The sequence below is a fragment of the Ascidiella aspersa genome, chromosome 6 (genome assembly GCF_963924565.1).
Source record: "Ascidiella aspersa chromosome 6, kaAscAspe10.2, whole genome shotgun sequence".
Classification (NCBI taxonomy): domain Eukaryota; kingdom Metazoa; phylum Chordata; class Ascidiacea; order Phlebobranchia; family Ascidiidae; genus Ascidiella; species Ascidiella aspersa.
In genome coordinates this window covers 22,710,838-22,735,070 of record NC_139452.1, presented here as the reverse complement: position 1 = coordinate 22,735,070, position 24,233 = coordinate 22,710,838, and the positions used below count along the sequence as shown (strand labels likewise).

General features: G+C 34.8%; 2 protein-coding genes across 2 annotated transcripts; one reads left to right on the top strand and one right to left on the bottom strand.

Moving 5' to 3' along the window:
- Positions 1-872: 872 nt before the first annotated feature.
- LOC146140832 (DNA repair protein RAD51 homolog 4-like) lies at positions 873-6,873 on the bottom strand. The gene is made up of 7 exons (XM_083392267.1): positions 6,745-6,873; positions 6,606-6,667; positions 6,195-6,395; positions 4,462-4,574; positions 4,055-4,260; positions 1,698-1,829; positions 873-1,265 (listed from the first exon to the last, which is right to left on the bottom strand). The coding sequence occupies exons 1-7, from the start codon at positions 6,821-6,823 to the stop codon at positions 1,042-1,044; spliced, it is 1,017 nt and encodes a 338-aa protein (XP_083248393.1). The 5' UTR covers positions 6,824-6,873; the 3' UTR covers positions 873-1,041.
- A 4,164-nt stretch (positions 6,874-11,037) lies between these two features.
- On the top strand, positions 11,038-21,564 carry LOC146140831 (RNA polymerase II elongation factor ELL-like). The gene is made up of 14 exons (XM_083391942.1): positions 11,038-11,259; positions 12,081-12,128; positions 12,292-12,401; positions 12,605-12,730; positions 13,825-13,859; positions 14,087-14,189; positions 15,170-15,325; positions 15,415-15,532; positions 15,602-15,723; positions 16,766-17,262; positions 18,119-18,164; positions 18,237-18,330; positions 18,689-18,811; positions 20,240-21,564. The coding sequence occupies exons 1-14, from the start codon at positions 11,146-11,148 to the stop codon at positions 20,342-20,344; spliced, it is 1,797 nt and encodes a 598-aa protein (XP_083248068.1). The 5' UTR covers positions 11,038-11,145; the 3' UTR covers positions 20,345-21,564.
- The last annotated feature ends 2,669 nt before the right edge of the window (positions 21,565-24,233 follow it).

The following is a 24,233-nucleotide window of genomic DNA, read 5'->3' as shown; positions in this document are numbered from 1 at the left end:
ATAATATATTAAAAACTTGACGCGCGAAAAAAAAAAAAAAAAAAAAAAAAAAAAAAATTGCGTTTGTTTGGTTTAAATTGCCTTTCAATTTGCAAGAAGACGTGACGGATTGCGCACACACAAAATAAAAATTAGACACATTTCTGATACCTTTGGGGTAATTTTTATCATAAAAGACGGGTCGGTTGCTGACCTCTGGTGTAAAATATAGGCTAATCTAGACTCCAAATGTACAAAACAAACGCTTCAAACTGTAGTGAAGGGTTATGTGACGATTTGGGGGGGGGGACTTGTCTGGCATCAACTGTTTTGGTGTCGACGTTTGGACGCCCTAGTTTGAAGGGCGCCGCTGTTGTGACACCGGATTGTTTGGGTTAAGGGACGTTTAATGATTGGGATTAGAAATTAGGTTAATATTATCAGGGCATTTAGTGATTACGTTAGGGGTGGGGTTAGATAAAAGGTTGTATTGGCTTTATTCCAGTCATTAAGGTTTAGATCTTATTTCAAATTACAGGAATTACAACTATATATGATTAGAGTTCGGCGTAATGTGACGCTCAAGTGCAATGTTTTGTTCTCATAACATAATATCAAACTTACTGTATAAACAAAATCATGGTAGCCTAGGGGTTACCCATGGTTATTCATAAACTTTATACATATATATATTCCCCATAGACGCCGTTGTTCAATACAATTCTGTTGTTCAGACACCCGACCAATTTTTTACATGGACGAAGTATTACGTTGTTTAACTGACGGTCTACTAATGACCTGACACAGTGTTAATTTAGTAAGAATAAACATGCAAGCAAAATATAAAGCCTATATAAAATATACATTTCACGTTTTCCGGACATAACGCCAGCGTCATGAAAATATTTATTACAAACAGGAACAGTAAATAACAAATTGTGTATATTGTGCAGGAATCTACGAGTCATCCGGAAAAGCTCAGCATAATGTCAGCACACAAATCGCAAAGTCGGCTTCCATTGGTATTACATGAAAAAACATTGGAATAGCTAAAATAGAACGTCAGAGTTGGGACACACCTCCAGGTGTGACTGCAATATAAAGACTTTGGGTAGTTGCGCGTGGCGAATTGACAAGTTTAACATGAATTACTAGCGGGGCTTGAGATGTGCCTTCTGCACCATCGTTCCACAAGGTAGGTTCTTTTACTGGCCTCAGTTCAAGGCGAACGCTTGGAACAAAACTCCAGCATAATCCGAGGGCAGGTTTAAACATGGTAGTTTTTTCTGTAAAAAATTGGTGAAGATATTCGGCTAAAATATACAAATAAAATATTACTTATACAATATTTAAAAGTAAAAGCTTTCAAACAATGACAAGAAAATTAAAGGGAAAAGTTATTTTGAAGGTATTGTAACTGACACAACATACATGTTAGATTAACAAATTACATTGGCCTATTTATGATCAAATAACAAATTTGAATATTTTTAGAAGGGCTTTTCTGTAGATTTTTTTGTTTGACATTTTGGACTTTTTTAGTTTAATTTTAGCATTAGTCTACAATGATAAATAACACAATAGGTTACTTTACTCAGACATTTTCCTTTTTTTGGTATCTGGCCACCCTGCTACCAAGGTCAAATACTTAACATATTTAAAACAATACAAACAAAATATTATTTTTGTCACATAAATTATTACTGATTAAGTCTCACTGTTAAATGTTTCCTGTAATGTTCGCTTAGATTTCATAGTTGAAACCAGGTCATTAGTAACAATGACAGCTAATGAAAAATCTTTTGCGAGTCTATTAATTTCTCTTCCCATTGATTGTATCTCTGACATTCCTGAAATCAACATGAATAAAAAAATAACAAAGATTTTAGGCATGGTATATTGAAATAAGATATAAGTAAATAAGAAAAATAAAGGTACAACAACAATCATAAATATTAGTTAAACACATAAGTAATTAACAACAATTTTCAAATTGCTAGCAGTACAAAAAATATTTATACATACATAAACGACTGCATATCAGTGTTTGTAAAGTTATTTTTAAAAGTACTAGTTAAGTTATTGATATTTGAAGAATAACTTATTTCCAAGTCAATTCTTTTGCAAAATTAACAAGTCAAGTCCCAGTTCAAGTCATAGGTTGCACAAGTCAAGTCAATTTCAAGTACTGTTATTGACATAAAAGGGTATTAATTAAACTAACACAAACGCAATTTACAGCTATAAAAGTGTTTAATGGGAAAAACTTTAGATACATTTTAACAGAAAACACTTTTAACAAAAACAGAATTCAATCCCAAGTTATTTGACAAAATTCCCTAGATCCAAGTCAAGTCATTTGTCCAAAAGACTCAAGTCCAGTCGAGTCTTTTTGGTCAAAAGACTCAATTCAAGTCATTTAAAACCAGTGACTTAGATCATTACAACACTGATATATATAGATAAGTGAGGCAGTAGTTTAAGGGTGGTAGTAAATACCGAATGGAACCCTTTATAACTCCTAATGGAAACACTAAATACAGAATGGTACCGAATGGAACCGAATAGAACCCATTGTAACTCGTAATAGAAACACTAAATACCGAATGGTACCGAATGCTACCAAATGGAACCGAATGGTACCGTATTGAACCTAATATAACACATTGTAACTCGTAGGAGAATCATAGAAACACTAAATACCGAATGGTACCGAATGCTACCGAATGGTACCGTATTGAACCTAATATAACCCATTGTAACTCGTAGGAGAATCACTAAATACCGAACGGTACCGAAATACTGTATTGAACCCAATAGAACCCATTGTACTTCTATTTTAAAACTCATATTTAAGTAAAAAAGCCGTGAGATATATTGATCGGGAATTGCTAACAAACGTAAAACTTTAAGATTGGCACAAAACAGATAGGCCTAATCCCGGCACAAAATTGCGTACAATGTAAAAATAACTCCGTTTGGAAACGAAAATTGCTTACTGTTGAAACCACAACAACAAACGCGTTATTTTGCAAACTCTGATAAGACTAATACCGAATAGTCGTAATAAAGTGTAAATTGGAATAAGTCCTAAACCCGTCGGAATAAAACAGAGATGGTCGGAATCAAGCCTAATACAACATTTAACCTTACATCCCAAAGTATATCACTAACTCTCCTAGTAATTGTAACTCAACCCAATTTCTAACCCCTACCGTTAACCCCCACTAACCCCAAACAGGTGTGAACAATCTCGTGTCAAAACAGCGGTGCTCTTACGGCTCTGGTCAAACTAGGGCGTCAAACGTTGACACTAAAACGGCCGATGCCAGAACGACGGCCCGCGATCGTCCGTTACCCTCCCCTTAAGGTATCGGGCGTTTCAGCCATTTTATGAATTAAGGGTTTAGGTACGTCCTATTCAGACAATTTCGATCTTATTCTGTCATGGATATTACTATGATTATATAGATTTTTTGTGCTTAAGGTATTGTTACTTTGTAGCTCTTATTGTGTGTTCCGCTGCTACGTTGCAAGAGAAAACAGTGCAATGAGCGCTCTTAAGCAAGAGGCATCACAAGACTCTTGAATAGAAAGAAAGTAATTTTTTGTAGGACATAAATTAAATGATACACTTTTCAAGAAATGGCCACGAAGCAATGATAAGAGCACGTTTCAAACGAGCGTTATTGCAATACTTTTAGAAAGCGTCATTGCAATTTTCACTTTTAAACGGTCACTTAAAGCTTAATCACTTCTTATAGTATGTTTAACAACTAACAGATAGCCAAAGTTTGCAGTATATCGCGTTTAATCAGGCGGTTTAACAATAATCACTAGGGCGATAATTTTGACATAATTATAAATTTTCATTCGATACCATTCGGTACCTACTGTTCGGTACCTACCATTCAGTATTTAGTACGGTAATTCTCCTACGAGCTACATTAGGTCCTATTGGAATCTCTTGGGTTCCATTTGGTTCCATTCGGCACCATTCGGTACCATTTGGTGCCATTCGGTATTTAGTACCACCCGTAGTTTAAGGCAATAAAAAATAAAAATGTTGACTAACCAGCTACATATGATGTTGAAACTGCGCTGGATGATAAAACAGATGAGACTGAGTCAATGATAACAGTTTTCAATTGAGCGAAAAATGTGTTGGGAGACTGAAGTGATCCTCTCAATTCATCAATGACCTCTTTCAATTTCAGGTAAGACAGACAACGACATATTTTTATTCTTCTCAGGCATGAGCTTGCATGCTGATCTGGAAACCTGTGTTACAATTTTTTTTGCTTAATTTTTTTTTCAGTTACTACTTGTCCAGTAGTAACTGGAGTGTGCTACCAGTTTGCCAGAACCGTTGGTAATATTTTTTAACCAAATCGTTACAAATTTATTTCCAAGTTGCAGTGAGATAAAAAAAGGAACACATTTGTAGTGAGATGAAAATGAATTTCATGTTTCGCAACTTGCCTGTGCTTTAAAATTTCTGTTATTCTACGTAATGAGAATCCTCCACTTGTATCAATGTAAATAACATTTTGTTGCAAGGAGGCCGATAGAAAGGTAGCAAAGTGAAGACAAAGCTGAAAAAATAAATGAGTATTTGAAACAAGTAAAGCAACACCTGTGATCCAGTTTTTGTTGTTGCTACAGATGAATTTATTTCACTTCAATGGATAAATTCTAGGAAATTAAAATGCTGATAAAGTTTCAATTGCAAAAAATATTTTTTTACTTGAATATTTACAAATATATATAATATAATATATATTTATATATTATATAACATTTGAAGTTTTGAGTTCTGCAGTTATGTTTTATGCTATACAACAGATGCGTACATAGAACTATTTAATTTTCATTTATTGCACAAGACAGTATTTTATTTCAAAATTTAAAAGTTTTGAACATGTTTTTACAATAAAAAGTAATAATAATACTTACAAAACAAATAACAGACTATAACAAGTTGTAAAAAAGTTGGACATATGTGAAGCAAAGTGGCTAAAGGTAGTCAACGCAACCATTAACATCCAAAAAATGCTTCTACCGCGAATAAGATAAACCGCTATCTTATCGCTACCCATCCGAGCCGCATTTTACCGTCTAGCATCTCGCACTGCTCATATGTATTTTTTCCCCTTCCTCCACTTATTTGCGTCGCCTACTCATTTATCCCAGTCGTGTTGCCTGCGAGGCTGTATTGCTTTTCATTGCGTTTTTAGTCTATTATCATGTTTTAATATTTTATTGTTTACTTTTGTTGGTTTGTTGATGGCTGAGCTCTGATTTTATTTATTTATTTGTACTCTTACAGGAACTGATGATGCCACTTTGGCGAAATATATTTTCCTTTAAACAAAACGTCTGATCCTGTTTTTACTCATGTTTTTAACTATGAGTTTTACTTGTTAATATACGCGTCAGCGGAGCAGTGATCGACGGGCTAAAACCTGCCGCAGATGGTTTTCGATTCTATAAAGATGCACCCTATTGTTATAACAAGTTGTTGGTTGGCTAATATAATTAAGCATTTAAAAAAATTAGGTCATGCTATTACTTTTGTGCATATTCACAACTAAGTTGGTAACAATACACAATCTAGTCAGGTTTTTTTAGGTGACTTTTATTTTTACCTTGAAATATTCTATTCAAATGCACATACACAAAATAGGGAAATCATGGAATAATAATAATATTAATTTCAGTAAATTTATCATCAACTTTTCAAGACCTAGACTTTGCTATATTTATGATTAAATTTAACTTAAAAAATGTCGAATCATAAACCAGAGCTTTTCAACTTGCTTCCTACAGACAAAAATAAAAACTTTGATAACTATGTGAAACCAAATGGATCACAGTAAAAGCAATTTTCAAAGCCACTTTTAGAATTCCAAAAACAACATCTAAATATGGTACTTGCTGTCTTGTCAAGCCATGAAATTCACTGTTTCAGGAAAAAACTTATATAACTGATCTTAAATATAAAAGAGAAAATAAAAAATTGATTGCTAGCAAATGAATCAATTGGTTTCAATCTGAATTTAGAACATATATTGCAGCCACTAACCTCGCCCTTTTCATTACATAAAATTTGCATTTCTTCTAGTCATATTTATACCTTGGAGTTATAACTTAAAATACTTGATGCCCTAAAGAAAGCATCTATTGTTTAACTATTGTAAAACTTTGCGACAAACTTGTGTTTTTCCAGCAGCCGAAATTCCACTAATTTCTGTAACTTCACCAGTATATATCCCAATATTAAGGGCATCATCAAGTGCCTTACAGCCTACAGGCAAAACAGCAACTGTAGATAGAACTTCATTGTACAAATCAATGCCAGCAACAGGAAATGAAGAATATTGGGCAATCAAAACTCTGCGAATTGCCAACACTTTCTACAAATAAAAACAAATCGAAAAAAATCATACATTTTTATGTGGTGGTTAGTACAAGTTGATGTAAAATAACTTTTACAGTATTACCTTTATTACATATATAAATTTTGTGATATAAATAAACATATGTTATTTTCAGGATTCTTTCTTCTTTTTTATTTAAATAAAATAAAAAGCTATTTGGCAATTTAAGAAAATGGAGTAACTCACTTTAAAAGCTAAACCACAAATAGCTGTAATTTGTTTGGGATTCATTGTTATAAAGTCCAACACTGCAAAAAAGGATCATGTAAAGTAATATAAATTTGTTCATCAGAAGTTGAGAAGTAAAATATTTTTTTGGTTATACCATTGGTAATGTTGTGCGTTTTTAACACTGCTAATACATCAGACGTGAGAGAAGGACATAACCCGGATACCAACGCCATATTATCATCAAATTCAACCACTAACAACAGCAAACATCAACTACTCAAATCTTATCCTGTTGGTATAAGAGAAATAGGAATGACTAGATCATATTATTGCTGGTCTATATTCTGTGACAGGAGCACACTACACATAAGATTTTTTAAGCAACCAGTGACACACCTAAATTAGTACAATGTACACCTAAACTTTAAAAAAAGGTTGGTTTGGTGGGGCCAAATGTAAAAAAAGGTATAGAACCACTTCTTAACACACTTTTAAAAATCTAAATAATAGATTCCTTTATGGGGAAACCCCAAATAAAGGTATTGCGTAAAAATTTGAAAAAAATTATTCACCCCTCTTTAACCATCTAGCGGAGAAAACTCAAATCATTAGGGACAATATCTAAAACAACAACAAGTCAACGGAACTATCAAATTCCCTAAAAATCTATTAAACCATCGAGTCTCCGAAACCTTGTATTTTAATATGATACCGAATTTTGGGGCGGAATCAGGAATTTTGCTTGGTGGTTGACGTTAAATATATTCAGAAATCACGTCAGAAATTCGGTCATAATTCTATTATTTTCAAGAACGAAACTAAACTGTGTGTCAATATGCCAGTTTTAATCACACAGAGCACAAACATGCAAAAGCGCAAACAAAATTATTTGGCAAAACTTTTATCTTGGAAAAATGATCTATATAGGCTATGCCTTTAGCCTGGGAACAATCTCTTTAAATTGGCAAAACAAACTATAAAAAAGTTGCAATCTATAGGTATAGCAATTAGTTTGGGGAGAAGCACCGTTCGATGCACTGCATAACGCGTTTCCCTTATAAGGGAAAAAATATATTTGTTAGATTTTTCGTAAATTATTTAATTTAAAAAACAAAAAAAATGCGAGTCATGTTGTATTTGCGTAAGGAAAAGCCCCGCGTTGACTGTACTTCTATATAATATTTTTGAATTTGGCAAGGCTTACCATTTGACGAGATAATTGTAATCAAAAATGTAGCTAATTATGCAACACGCGTTCTTTTGCGTAGCTGCAAGCATTCTGCGAGAGTAAATATATATTTATTTGGTGAGGACCAATACTCTATGCGTGGTATTTTATCGGACATAATATAAAATAAGTTGCCTATTCCTAAACACCTAATCCTAAACACAAAATTCGTTCGCGTTACGCCTAAATCCTTTTTAAATTGGTAATGTGTATTAGCTCGTTTGAGGTAGTCGTCCGAGCCCAAACGCGTCCTGCATAGCTAGCACTCTCGCATGAAAGTTTTAACACTTAAAAAATGCTATTTTGCGCACTTTGCGCGAATGTTTTCCGATTTTTTACACGTTTTTCAAACACCGCGAAACACAAAAAACATATCACATGATTCGAAATTTATATTCACAGAACGTGATGGTGTACCAAGTAGTTCAATGTTTAGGCGTATAAATAAAATCTGTATGTCTTTTAAACAATAACTTCACAATATTTAGCCTTCTGTCGATGATGTTACGATATATGCGTAACATTGCTTTCGGCTATAACAATAATAGGCTAGCAAATTTATAAGAACGTGGTTATAACTTGATATGCAAAATTAACTAATGAGAATACCATGATGGATTATTAGACTTTCTTTACCCAACGTAAAAGTCAGGTAGATTTTACGAATTATCGCGCTTATGGGACAAAACCGGGTATTTCATCAAGTTTAATATAAACTTTGCCAGATTGCCTGCGTTTAACATAAAATATCCGTCTAAACCAGGTGTGTCTAAACCTGTAAAAAGTCTAGCATTTCACATGTTTCTTTAAATCGTGGCATTTTAGGCGTTTAAAAACATTTAATTTAAGTGGGTGCCTACGACACTATCCTATTTATGCACATCTACTTGATAAATTAAGCTAGTACAGGAACAAAACGGTTTCTTAGTTATGTTGGTGCGGCCCGCTGAAGTAGTCAAATTGTGCCATAAGTAAGATTCGAGTTTGACACTCTTTCACAACTAAGTTTTTGCAAAATTTACTGATAGTCTACATAGACCTGGGCTATATAGAGTTCTGATCATATAGATGTTTTGTCACCCAGAGTAGAAACCAAATCGTTAATGCAGCCAACGCAATTTTAGAAGGCCTACAATTTCTTCACGTTAGTATAAGAGGTAGGCTATATGTTTCTTGCGTTGCCGTTACGTCTCCTAAATCAATTTAAACCAAATAAACATTTTCGTAGCGCAAATGTTGTGTGTCAATCTCCTTTGATGTAGTTTGACCAAGAATTCAGTGGCGTATCTGCGAACAAGATCGAACAGTATATCAGTGGTTATACTTTATGACGTTCCGAAAGGACGTAACTTTGTTAGGCAATGTCCGAAAAGTGTTGTGCGTTCCTTTATGCTAAGAAACTGATTCTAATTCGACCTCAGTCTGCAGCCAGTGAATATTTGGTAGGCCTACTGTTCAATAGAACAGTTCTTAGGCAACATCGCGCAAAGAAATCTCTAAATCTCTTTGCATTGAGTGGAGGCCTCAGTCTGTAGCATGGTTGTCGTCAATGACTGCAGCTTCAGCCATCGTAAATGAAGACTGGTGTAAATTTTCGCTGTTACGCAATCGAATTTCTCAGTAGTTATGAAAGATTGGCCAAACAATCGTTTTCAACCAGCAATCACAAAGTACAGAAAACTTTTTCACGCATCATTAGTCAATTACGTCATTAGATCTTGATTGACACTTGAGTACTTCTAGTTCTAGGTAAAACCCCTTGCCGTGGGGTTTGGTGTAAAACGGGGGTTAAGCCTTGAACAAATTAGCTTTCACTCAACTGTTTGTAGGATTAGGTTTCTTGAAGTCGCTGATAGCACTCGTTTTTCATTATTGCCATAAATTGGAAATAAAATTATTTTAACAATTTGAGTAGTGGATTAGATTAGGCAGGTTAAAATCTACCGTAAAATCCCTGAAGTTTATGTTGTGACTATCAATGATAGTAGTGTTTATTACACATAAATTTTTTATCGTGTTTCATGCAGAATCGTTTGCACTTTCTGATGATCAAGAGACTGTATTTTTAACAATTAAACGACGGTAGAAGTTTTAAGTAAGGTTAAAAATCAACGTTTCTCAGGGTTTGTTACCTTTTTTTCTAAGAACTACACAAATTTATGACGAATTGGGTGCAGGGTTTGAAACCGTGTTTTTCCAACCCAGAGTCCCAGAATTAAAATTCTGTTGCTGTATAAGTAAGTTTGTTGTGTTGTCCACTTGACCACTTCTATAGTTTTATGTGGTTAGATTTGTTAAGATTGGTCCTGAACAAGTTTACTGCAATAATTGCGGAAACAATTACAAAGACATGGCAGAAATTGGATATTACTGGTTAACTTATGTTTAGGTCGCCACAAAAAAGTCTAGAAACACTGGCATAGAACATACTTAAAAGCAGAAGCAAGACCATATTCCTTAGCTCTGTCAGCACTTTATCCAACAAAGATTTTTATGCTTATATTTACAGTAAAACAATATGTTATATGTCTAAAAACATTTCTCAAATACAAACATTTAAAGTAAGAAAGTGACTATTCGCCCAAATAAGCCTGGTACACAGACAAATTCAGACATATATACCCATCAGTAAAACTAGGGTTACGTTCATGTTATTATTGAATTTATTTTCCTGACTTCAATAGCCTCAATTACTATTATCATAGATATTATATATATTAATTTAAACTACTTTTTTGTCCGGGAAAATAGCCTCTCTGTTAAGTAAACAACTTGACATCACTTCAACTGAATATGTTTTTTGCATATAAACCTAACCTTCTTTTTCTTAAAAAAATCACATCATGCTTTTTGTCATTGCAAAATGTCACATGAAAATATTCATATATTAAGTATGTCACATTTTATGTTTTATGTGAGCAACAAAACAACATTTACCCGCCTGTATTTAGCCCTCTGTTGAGATCAGTTTTAACTTTCATTGATGAGTTGAAATAAGTGCTTTTCAAACATTTTAGCTGACCAAGCTTTATTATTACAATGTTAATATAATTACAAAAAATCAAACTGTTTATCTATTGGCATGTTCGGCCTTTTTAAATACATTATGTTGTAGAGAGGTATGCTTGTTTCTCATTATGGCAACAAGTGAAATAAAAGGATGACTAATTTTTTTAGTTTATGAAGGTTTTTTTCAATGTTATTTCAGATCTTGTAAAATTCTTAGCTGCAAAATAATTGTCCCACTTTTGAAACCAACTGGTATAAACAGTGCCTTATATGCATTTTTTGTGGAAATTTTTTTGATGTGAATTGATCTTAAAAAGCATGGATCTTGGTGAAGGTGGATACACATTGCAGTATGACAGCACAAAGAAAATTATATTTCAGCTCAAGCTAACTGATTCTGCATTACGAATAATTGAGGAATACCAAGACAAGGTAAGGTATATAATTATGACTATTACATGGCAGTGGGGCAACTGCAATCCAATGTAGGTATAATTGTATATCAGACCGGCATTTCTTAACTGGGTGGGCATGTCCCCTATGGGTGCACCAACCAATTCTTAGGGGTGAATGAGCTTTGTTGTAATATTTAACTTTTTGTATATAGTGATTTTATTGGTTTCATGTGACGCTTTGGTGGCTGTATGGTTTCAATTAAATACAATACTTTTATTCCATATCCTAAAATACTCATGGTGGGTGGGTGGTTAGTTAACTATGATTCATAGACTATTGTTGGCAAAGTATAGTTCATGGATTTGTGATTTGCACTAATTTCAGCATGTATGTTTAGTCAGAATAATCTAGTACAGTTGATGTAAATCTGAGTTGTGCCTTTCTTTTGCCAACTTTAAATGCAAATCTTTTTGCACTTTATGTGGTGAATAATCCGATCTGATTTTGTTGTCTTACTAATATGTAATTGACAAATATATTGTCTTTGGCATAATGCTTATTTCATTTCTGAGGGGGGCAAGCCAGGCACAGAATATTCACAAAAACAGATTGTGATTAAAAAAGGTTAGGAGCAACTATATTAGACAATCTGATTTGTTTTATTTACACAAAAATCTTAACTTGGAGAAATAACAAAATATTTAGTTAACTCAAGCTGAATATAGTCATGGCCTTTTATCCTTAATTAATATTTCTCTATGTAAAAGTAACTTTAGTTTACTTTTAATTTGATATATAAAGTGAATTGTGAATACAATGTTTAACTGAAATGCAAACTGTATGTACCTTGATTGCAGAAATCTCTATTTGCAAAGCCAAGTATCAACTTTGGATCAAATCAAGGAGTAAGTCTGTTAAAACTATGTCAAACATTGTGTATAGCCTTTACAGTTTCATTTTGTTATATTACTACTGATTTGGTTTAGATATTGCACTTGTTAGAAAATTACATTTTGTAGATATATATATATGTGTGTTGTACATGTGACTGAACCATATATTTTTAAGAGCATAAGCATACCTTGTGGAAAAGACGCAGAATGCCAGGAATTTACTTTTCAATTTTCTTCTTTAAACCCATCTTCTGCAATTGACTGCTTACAACAAACAAGGACAAGGTTTGTATTGTTTGTGGCACCAAGTTTTTTTTCTCGCTTTTCCCAAATGTTATGTTTAAAAAAAAACATTTCCTGTTTCTTGTTTGGAACAAAATATAATTGTTATATTAAAACAGATCTGACAAAAGCCTAAATATATCTATATAATAATGTTGGAAATTATATGTAGGATCTAGTGAACATCTACTTGCTTTTAACTATAGGGAAGGTGGAAGAATTTCTGTACTTGGTGCAATTCAACATAAAATTACTGTAAATGCAAATGAAGATTCCTATGATGCTACTAGAAAAAGGATGACTCGTGTAAAAGAATTAGAGCAACAGACCAGGTTCAATGCAACACTCATGATGTTTATAGTTTTATTTGTACTGATTTTTGTGTTATACGATACTAAAACAAAATGTTTAAATATTCTTTCATCCTTGCATGAAGTTAAGAATCTAAATATATATGAAGCCCCATTTTTATCTAGCCCAATAAACAACTTATACACCCGATCCGTTAGAAATCCGTGCATTTCTAAGCAAAAAGATCTACGACAATCAGGGCATCCAATGGCAGAAAAGTCTGGACTTTTAGACCTTGAGGTCCTGGCAATGCAATGATTTGGACCTTTAGGTAAACTCCCGGCGAAGATAAATTAAAAATATTCATTAAAAGTTCAGAAAAGATAACAAAAAATATGAGAGAGGATTAATGACACTTGACCCACCTAAACCCTAACGCTAACCCGAATCCTAACCCAAATAATGTGCGTTATTTTAATAATTCTTTAAATGCTGGTGAAAAAAGCCCAAACTCGGATGGTTTCTCGTCCATTGTATTTAAGATTATTACGTCACAAATTGAGGTATTGGGGCCTGAAGCGTTATAATTATTAAATTATCGCACATTATTTGGGTTAGGGCGCTGGTTAGCGTTTGGGTTTGGTTGGGTCAAGTATTGTTAAACTTAATCTTTTTATGCACATTTGTTAATGCAAATTAGTGCATTGTCCAAGACCTAAAAGTCTGACTTTTTGATCCTTTGAATGCACTGATTGTCGTAGACCTTTTTGCTTAGAACTGCACTGATTTCTGACGGATGGGGTGACTTATACCACATTTTTGTGGTTTAGGTGTATATTGTGCATCATTCAAAAGCAACAAAATTTTTCACCTAACCATAACATCCAGAATGTGTCACAACTCACAACACAAATATTGTCTGGCGTTCATTTTTTCATTTTTCTTTCTGCTTGGATAATTTAATAAGTTAATCCAGTTATTACCATAGTTGTTCCAACACAAAAAGGAAAATTTGTGAGATCCATGCACTATTCAGTTTAGAAAAAAATCACACTGTGTATTATCTATTGTTTGGTCAATTGCGGCTCCGTTTAAACTTAGTTTGATTTACTAAACTTAATTATTGACTTTTTAGCACTAAAGTCATCAAACAACCAGGAGAAAAAAAAGGTAAATTAAAGATATTCTCAGACATTTTTTATGTTTATACACAGTCATTTGTTTGATTAATCTTTCAACGGCTGTTATGTTTGAATTAAAATGTTAACTAAAACATGTTCTTTTCACAAAAAAAGCATGAATAGCTTATTTATCCACTGGTAGAGTAAGACACCTTTTAATAAACACATATGCAATTTTATTATTAGATCTAAAGTCTTACACTTTATGTGTGACAGGTAGCTCCAAAATGAGAAGAGTCCACCAAACCTCATTTACAAACCCAAGAAATTCAACCCCTCCACCAAGTCAAAGGTTTTCATCAAGCTTATCATTTAACAGGTAGTTTTAACATTCTATTGCATGAAATCTAGAGCATATAAGACACATTTCAACTCACCTTTTAATTGTACCACCTAATTTCGACATATAAGGGTTTAATAAGACCAAATATAGTAATTCAAAACTTTAGCCATTGATTAAAGAGATAATTACATTTGTAAAATCTGTAAGTTTTTAACCTAATAAATATTAAATGTTACCGTTTTGTTTTTCACATAGGTGCTCAATTTTTTTTCGCTAAATAGAAATTTAGAAATAAAACATTTTCTGTATTGGCAAATTATCGTTTACAGCTTGTCATGCAGTTTGATGATTCACCAATTTAATTTTCTCTTATTAAACAATACGGAGCTGGGGCCAAATGTAGGGTTAAAATTAGGGTATTGGTTTGCATTAGGGTTTATGCTATTTAGCAATCCAAGTGATCCCTGAGTTTCAGTATATTTTAGATACATGTTTCAGTGTGTAGTTATGACCTGTCATACTACAGCTTTACTTAAATATTGTATGCATTTGGAATATATAGAAAATAATTAAAAGCAGTGCTCTTCAAACGGTGTGCACGGTGCACCAAAATAAGTATGGCGTGTACCAGTATGACTAGGTATACAAAGGGTGCATCACAAACTTTTAATGAACCATTAATATTTGACATTGAGTGTTGTTTTATGTCTATGACATGCAATAGTACTCGCAAGCAGCCTGCGGCCATAATCCAACTCTCACCGTCAGTGTGTAAAACTTCGGCAACTTCGCTCAGTTTAATTGACATAATGATATTGAAATGGATAATGATTTTTCAGATTGCTTTTTTTCCTCAGTTTACCTTTTAAGTAAACAGGGTGCATGAGTTCGTCACAACAACTTTAAGAGTTCACCAAACCAAAAAAGGTTGATGAGCACTGACCTAAAGTACAAACATGAATCATGACAACCGCTTTTGACAAACAATTAACAACAAGTGACACTGTCATCATCAGGTCATCATCTCCTCTAACATCAGTTACTCATCGGCCCGAATCTCCTGTCACAAACAGTCCAGATTTGGCGGGGATGCGAAACAAGACAAAGCCTGTTCTGTCTTCAAATTTTTCTTCTTCTCAAGTTTCATCCACTAGACAAAAATCCCAACTTGAGTAAGTTATATTGTTGTTACTGATGTGAAGCTTTAAAGGCAGTCTTTCAATTTTTAAATGTAAAACATGTTTTTTGTTTTTGTTTTTAGAGAAATCTTGATTAACATCCTGGCTGTAAAATCGCACAGACTGCAAGATCTCTCTCTTATTCTTGCACAACACAGCATAAGTTTCGACAAACAAAAAATATTAGGAATTTTGCAACATGTTAGTATGCTTGTGGCGTAATATTACCTTTTAATAAAAGATAACCAACATTACTTAACTCACACACAGATTTGTACCACTCGCTTAGTCGGAATGGGGGATACTGAATATATGTTGAACAAAAATTTGTATTCTGATGCTCATGTTGATTGGCCAGGTTACACAGAAGATGAAAGAAATCGTCTAAAAAGGCAAGTTTGGTTACATTTGACCCTGTTAAATATTGCCGCATACCAAAGTTTTTTGTGTTTTGCCTGACACCAGTTAATTATAATGTATTCTAGCATATGCAACTTGTCATTTTTGTCTTCACATTAAATTGTCCTATTTTTTGGTCTTTTATTCCTTTTTGTATTTCTTAATATAAAGTTACAGCGGGCGTACTTGTACAAGTATCGCCACCAATAACAAAGCTTCCCACTGTACACAATACATCTCCAACTTCTTCCACACTTCCAACTATGCATTGAAGTTTTAACTGAGCCCGCATGAAATCAAACATTAGCCCGGGTCCCTTCCTCTAAAAATGTCGGATACCTTGTATTTTTTTTCCCTTATACGTTATACCAGAGACAAAAAACACCCGTCTGATTAATGCCGTAATTGCTATCGTCAAACAGCAGGGAAAATGTAGTGTTTTTTAGATTATTTAGCCAAACTTGTTTCAGCGGTTGGTATCTTAGTTACCTTAAGGCTTATGTTGTTTAATTACTATTTTCTGAAAGCACATGCCATTAGTAATAAGAAGCGTTGTGTTGGATCGCAAAGCACGGCTGAAGTTTCTACATTAATTAGATATTAATCGGCACAAATACTACCCTATAGTTTGGGAGAAGTACCGATACTGCCACTATATAGGTATCGGATATTCTTGGAAACCACTGCTAACGATTGTAGATATCTCCCGCCCATGTTAACTTATCTACTGTGCTTTTAGGTAGCAAAGCGTCTACTTAAACAATTATTCTAGTTTGCTACACGAGAAAATCTATTCCTAGTTTGCTACCAGACAAATTGAAGCTTTTACTACCGTAGACATTTGCCCATTAATTTTACACCTGCAGTGTACTTGATAATAAATTACAAAGCCAAGAAGGTAGAGTAGATCGCCATCATCTTGGTTAAGAAGTTTTGATACGAGCTTGTATCATCTTCAGTCATTAACTTATTAAGCTTCATTACAGATCCGCAGTGTACGTCTTTAAAAACTTTTTATTCGCACGCTTCTTGCAGAAAGCTCGCTGAGCTGGTAATTTCCTCGTCCGACCGCAAACGGCCGCTGTCGAGCGGCGACGCTAAACCGATAAAAGACATCACCGCCGCTTCGCCGAGCAAACGGGACACGGAGGCCATCTACACCGATCCCGTGAAGAAAAAGGCCAGGATATCGCTGTACAACGGAGCTGCACGGGCCCGTTCTGTGTCCCCGCTTGATTCCACGATAGTACCGCCGCCTTCCACGTCATCGAAATCGACAATAAGCAGCAGCAGCGTAATCGAACTGGGCCAGACCGACTTCATCGATTCGCTAAAGCCCAGTTCCCGAACGAGCTTCGGTTCCACCAGCGAGAAAGAGGCCCCGACGAATTCTGGCGAGCGTCCCGCTAAAAATCTAGCCAAAGCTCCAGCCCCCGTCAGCAGGTCGAAAAAACACGGAAAGACGACCTCCGAATCGGACAAGAACCGCCCCTTGCAACCTCCTGCTGCTGTTGACCGCTCTCCAGTTAAAGGTATACATTCGTATTGTCTGTTTCGTATTTATAGGTTTATTCGCATATACCTTATTATTTGCGATAATTCGAAAGGTATACGTTCGCTTTGTCCGTTTCATATATATAAGTTTATTCGCATATACCTTCTTAAGCGATAATTCGAAAGCTTTGGTACACTATGCTATGCACGGATCTGTAATGTCGCTTGATAATGAATTGCAAACTCAAAAAAGGTCGAGTAGATCGACATCATCTTGATTAAGACATTTCGATGCGAACTTATATCATCTTTAGTTGATGTGATTGAGAATTAAATCGAAGCATCAAAGGTGGGACGCAATTGTTATCATTCTGAGTTTCGAAAAGCTTGTTGTGATAGTTTCATAAGGCAAAGCTTAATATTTTAGCTTGTTAATGGTTTTATTTGAACATCCCTAAACACATGTTTAAATGCTAAATAGTCACTTATCGTCACCTTAGACCGGTGTTATAAATAGTTTTTTTGAAAGACTAAAGTTACTGAAATCAAATCTAAGCTTCGCTTATTTAAAATATGTTCAATTAAAGCACTTGTGTTCAAGTCAAGTCATTTCTTTAAACCACTTAAACTTAAAATTCAAAGACTTTACACGCGTTGTTGCTGATTTTGTAACTAAATTTAAAAACAAAAGTGCTTCAGGATTGCGAGTAACTTCATTAAAAAAAATTTATTGACAACTCTGTGCATCGAATTGAATTTTTTAGAAAATGGTTTTTGAAAGCATAATTGTGTAAGTACGACATTGTTATTAAAACGTGCGATGCGTGTCAATAAATAGGTTGCCAACATGACTGAACATATGGGGATTAAAAGCGTTTTTTACCTTGTTTTCAGATACTAGGAACAAACCAACAGAATCAGAAGCTGAAGAATATGTTCGGTACAAAATTATTTATTTAATGTTAACTCAAATGTTTCTTAAAGCTGTCCTAACCTCTCCACTTTTACGCAGGAAATATAAGCCTATAAGTTTTTCGGATCAGCGCAATCAATATAAGAACGATTTTTATGCGGAATACAAAGAATATTTGCGGTTGCACGAAAAGGTTTGTACATTAAAATAATATAGTTCGCCTGACAATAAAGCAACCATTCACGAAAAAAATGGTTGATTAATATTAGTCATTTGTGATATTGTAGTAAAAATGTTGAACTGCCTTTTTATTACAACATAACTGTTTATCAAGTCTCCATAAAAAGTAAATAATGTCCCTATCTAAGATTTGGACAAAAATCACGTTTATTTAACTGTAGTTCTTTTTGCATTGCGCTTTGTAATCACGGGGTTAATTGTGGTTAACATTCTGTAATTAATTTACCTTGTCTTGTGCGCAAATAACCAAACATACGATATTTTGTAATAAGAATAAAAATATTGTGATAGAGTTTCGTTTGTTTTTTTAGGTTGCCGTCCACGCCAAAAAGTTTCGCGAGTGGCAAAAACAAATCAACGACCTGCCGAAAGGCACGGACAAGTACAAAAAGATAGCACGGGAAGTGTTCGACGAATACCAAAAATTAAAACAGGTAACATTTTGGAATTCTTGCATTTGCACGCAGTGAGCCATATTCATCTAGGATAGGCACTCCTTTACTGCAGTGACTCTCAAGTTGTGTAGTGTACCTTTCGAGCACTGGCCTTTGAGGAATTTTTGTGGGTCGCAAGCTACGTGTTTTTATTTCAGCGTTATCATGTAGTTGTGTGCCGCGTGGGCGTGATACATTCATTGGAAGGTATTTTAAAAGTTAGCCGAAACGGTCCCCCAAATTTCTTCAGCGGTTTCCCCAAATTTGGACTTTTTTGGTATTTAAATGAAACACTTGCGGTCTCTTAAAACTACTTAGCGGTCACCCAAACCAAACCTTAAAAAAACCTTGCTTGTAGCCATGTTTAACTATGTAAATACATTTTTTCGCGTTTATCTTGAACTTTAATTCTTGAAATAATATCTGTTTAATATAATGGCGGCATGTTGTGCTATGAAATTCATAACTTTTTTTAAAAAGGTCCCGGTTTTGTTAAACTATACTACATATGCTGTTATTTCTAGCAATGTTCGAATCACTTAAAGTGCCTTATGTGCCTATATATATATACCAGGCAAACAATAAAAGAAAAACAACAATGGACCACGTTCTTCTTCCTATTTCTATACGTCAAACATTTTTTTCTTTTCTTGTGGCGAAGGAAATTTTGAGAAAGCAATGTTTGAAATTTTTTTTTTTTTTTTTTTTTTTTTTTTATAATTTTAGGCAACCTATAAATTTTTTTTTTTTTTTTTGATTATTTTAGGCAACCTATAAAAAATGAAGAAAATAGTAAAACGTTTCAAATGAAATCGAATTCAGTGTCGAAGCGAACTAATGTAAAAAAAGCAAAAACGTTATCGTTTTAATTCAAGTTTTTCCGATTTTAAACAAAAAATATTTTTCGCTGCTTTCACCGGCATATCTGTGAACGAGTTTTCTCGAGAACAACATATGTTATTAATATTAATTGTTTTGTGACACCTTTTAATTAGCGGGCAAATAGCATGTAAGATTTCAATGAAGCACACTGTTCATCGAAACAATTACAATACTATGATATTTACTTGCCTTGTCGCGTGTGAAATGCGATTGTCAAGTTGAAACATCAATTTAAAAGTTGCGGGTATCACTTGACAAACTCTAGGCACACTGGTGCGTCGCGGTACTTACAAACTCTTATTTATATGGGCGAAAATTGATTTTCGGGACAAATTTAATTTTTTTGCCGTTATTCTGTTTTGGTTTGCTTTAGTTTCCTTAGGTATGTTTCAGACCGATTTTTGTCGACAGCTTTAAATGAAAAGTTTATATGTGACGTGATCGTTTTAGTTCGATGACATTTTCAAGATACATACTAAAGACATAATCCCTATTAGCTATCTACTCCTATCTATTTTATTATCGTTTTTATATTCCTCTTTTAAGGACAGCGTCTACCGCAAGGACCGTGAGCGGGTAAGCTACCTCCATCGCAAACTGAAGCACATCAAGAACCTGGTGCTCGACTTTGACCGCAGGGAGTCGCGCTGAAGGGAAAAGTGACTTTGTGACATTTTGTCGCACGCGCTTAACGCCCATCTGAAGTTTCAACATCGGGGCTCGTAATACTTGCGGCGACTTACCACTGGTGTTACACGTTGCCAAGTACAGCTGCCTTTGAAATAATGTGTGTGTTGTTTCTGGGAAGTAAGGTTTCACGCTTGCAGTTCACATCGGTGGGAGACGTATAGACGCAAAGTTTTTCGCAATACATAGACGCAAAATGTTTAAAAATGTTTCGCACTACGCAAAGCTAAACCCAGCGGCTCTTGGGATACAGACAACTACCATTAAAAAGGTGTAATGTGAAGTTTTTAAACAGTAAGTTTGACAATGATAAAATTAGCCTCGTTTTGCCGTTTGCAGTTAAACAAAATTCGTTTTATATTTATAAGGTTTTGCCTGACCCTAAAAATCTGCCATAGAAGTGACGTTTGTGTTACTTTTAGTATGCGCGCGCTTGGCATTACTGAACACTATAGCCTCCGTGGTAACATCTAAAAGATAAAATTTCAACACCTTCGGGCCGTCGTGCAATTTAACAATGCGATTGTGCAGAGTTTATTTATTGAGTGTGCTTGGAAATTGGGTTTTTACGCCACCACGATTTGCTGCCTTTAGTTCTCGTTAGTGATTCGTTTATGTTTGATTCAATACCAATAGAAAACTACAAACTTGTTTTTCGGTTACCTTATGCCAAGGTTGATTTACAAACGCAAACTGCCCATTCTCGTAGTCTGTTATTTTTCAAAGGGAACCACACTTAAACGCTTACGTGTTTGCCCACGTTTTGCGCTGATTTCAGTTCGTCTTTTTTCGTGCTCATTACCGTGGTGTCTTTTCGTATCGTTGCAACTTTACGTCGTGTTTTGCGCGATTTCGGTTCACGAAGGACCAATAGAGCAAAAACACCAGCACGAACCATCTGTGTTTTGCATTGGATCAGCAGGACATTTGCACAAGGAAGGAGTGTTTTGCATTGGATATTTAAGATTTTCTGGACTGCATAATTTTGAAAAAGGAAAAAGAAGAGGCATATCGAAAAGGACCAAGCTCGTTAAATTTTGCTACTTATTTGCTTATTGTTAGCATTTTTTATTTCCAAAATATTTTTGCAGTATTATATGGGCCGAAAATTTATTTTCGGGACATATATTGTTTTTGCCGCTATTTATATGGGCCGAAAATTTATTTTCGGGACATATCTTGTTTTTGCCGTTATTATATGGGCCGAAAATTTATTTTCGGGACATATCTTGTTTTTGCCGTTATTATATGGGCCGAAAATTTATTTTCGGGACATATCTTGTTTTTGCCGTTATTATATGGGCCGAAAATTTATTTTCGGGACATATATTGTTTTTGCCGCTATTCTTTTTTGGTTTCCTATGGTATGTTTCAGACCGAGTTTTGTCCGAAGCTTTATAGAAAAAGTAGACATCGTAGAACCTTCAAATTTTCAGACATGGCGTAGAGTGGTATGTAGGTGCTTTGTAAAAGTTTATGAGGCTGCACTCCCAGGGGCCTTTGCTTGGGGGGTAAAAACCTGAAATATTGCGTTTTAGCACTTTGTAGCTAACGACAGCCATCTAGCAGCAGAAAAACTTTCATACAGAATTCGTTCATATTCGCTTGCTTTGTCCAGCTCGCGTCGCGACGAGGCGGCTGCTGGCATCCCTGCTGCGCCCTATTGTCCCGCGCGTGCAACATTTGTGTTGGAAATGGCTTGCCTAGTAAAACTATGCACATGCGACTTGCCTTTCATAAAGAGGCCTCTCTAAGTAAAAAAACCTATTGCTCTTACAACACAAAATATTTTACCACCGCAAATTTAAATGCGAATCCTACAGGCAGTGTACACATCTCTGTTAGCACATGTTGTAATTGTTGCACCATTCAAACATATCAACACCAGGTCTAAGCAAATATAATTATACAAGGGCCGCAACAACAAAAAGCTTAAGTTTAACGCATTCTTAACGACGACGTTACAAAGCTACGTCATAACATGGCGTCATAAATAAATAAATCTTGCGTTTATTGGATTTAAATTGGCAAAACTTTCAATATAAAACGTGGCTTATTAGGCACATAACCGTGTTTGCATATTGCTCAAAACTACAGATTTAAACTCTGTTTCAACAGTGATTGCTCAGACCAATGCATGGTAAAAATTTACACAGTAAAAGATGGAAAAAGTATAGCAAACCATAGACGTTAAATCATTTAGAGAGAATGAAAATATTGACTTTTTAAACATGCTAGCTGACCAAAATGTAATAACATGGCCGTAAGCATTATCTACGTAAATTTTTATTGATCAAATGTATGTTTCGATCATTTGCCAAAATCTACGCCATATTTGAACCCCCTTCGCTTCAAAGCCATAAGTTATTATATTATTATACACAACTTATAATTGTGTGTAGATATGTTGGATTGGAGTAACATACAGAACAGGTGCAAATAGCAAATATTCTCCAAATACGATGTTTCCAATATTCTCCAAATCGTATTTCATCGTATTGTCGCGGTAATACACAAAGAGGTAAGGCCGTGAATAAAGTTTCACCCACCGTACAATTAACGGAGGGAAGCATTTCGAGTAGGGATGTTCAAGGCAGAATATCGGCGACACATTTATAATGCTTGCTTTAAATGCGGCGTCAGCATTTTTTGGGGCGACCAATTACTTCGCGATAAGCTTCGCCTAATAATTAAGTGTCAATAGGGTGTATTTACCGCCGCAAGTTTAAATGCGAAATCTTAAGGCAGTCTACGCCTCTCTGTTAGCACCTGTTGTGCATCTTGCTCCAACCAGCATACCAACATCAGGCCTAAACTTATCTAGCAAAACTTTCGATTTAATAGTTTGCGTATTAGGCACGTAATAGTGTTTTTCATATTGTTTGAAACGACAGATTTAAAGCCTGTTTTAACAGTGATTGCTCGGACCAAGCTATGGTAAAAAATTACCTAGTGAAAGTTTGCAAAAGTATAGCAAACCATAGGCGTTACCATTTTTAGTCTTTAGGAGAATGATAATATTTGATTTTCAAACACGTAAGCTGGTCAAAATTTAATAAAATAGCCATATGCATTATCTAAGTAAATTCTATTTATCAAATATATGTTTCGATCATTCCCCAAATTCTACGCCATATTTGAACCACTTTCGCATCAAAGGCATATTTTAAGTGGGGAAGTTTTCGGCCCATATCTGTTTTTGCTTGCAGAAACAAGTTAAGGAAAATGAAAAACAAAATATATAATATAAAGTACACAATACAAAATATTAAAAAAAAAATTAAAAAAAAAAAATTAAAATAAAGTAAAAATTGAAAATAAACACCAAGCCCTGAAAATATATCCCCTGACAAAATATACAACAACCGCACCCCCGTCTAGTTCTTTTTTGGTTTCCTATGGTTTCCTATGGTTTCCTATGGTTTGTTTCAGACCGACTTTTGTCCGAAGCTTTATAGAAAAAGTAGACATCGTAGAACCTTCAAATTTTCAGACATGGCGTAGAGTGGTATGTAGGTGCTTTGTAAAAGTTTATGAGGCTGCACTCCCAGGGGCCTTTGCTTGGGGGGTAAAAACCTGAAATATTGCGTTTTAGCACTTTGTAGCTAACGACAGCCATCTAGCAGCAGAAAAACTTTCATACAGAATTCGTTCATATTCGCTTGCTTTGTCCAGCTCGCGTCGCGACGAGGCGGCTGCTGGCATCCCTGCTGCGCCCTATTGTCCCGCGCGTGCAACATTTGTGTTGGAAGTGGCTTGCCTAGTAAAACTATGCACATGCGACTTGCCTTTCATAAAGAGGCCTCTCTAAGTAAAAAAACCTATTGCTCTTACAACACAAAATATTTTACCA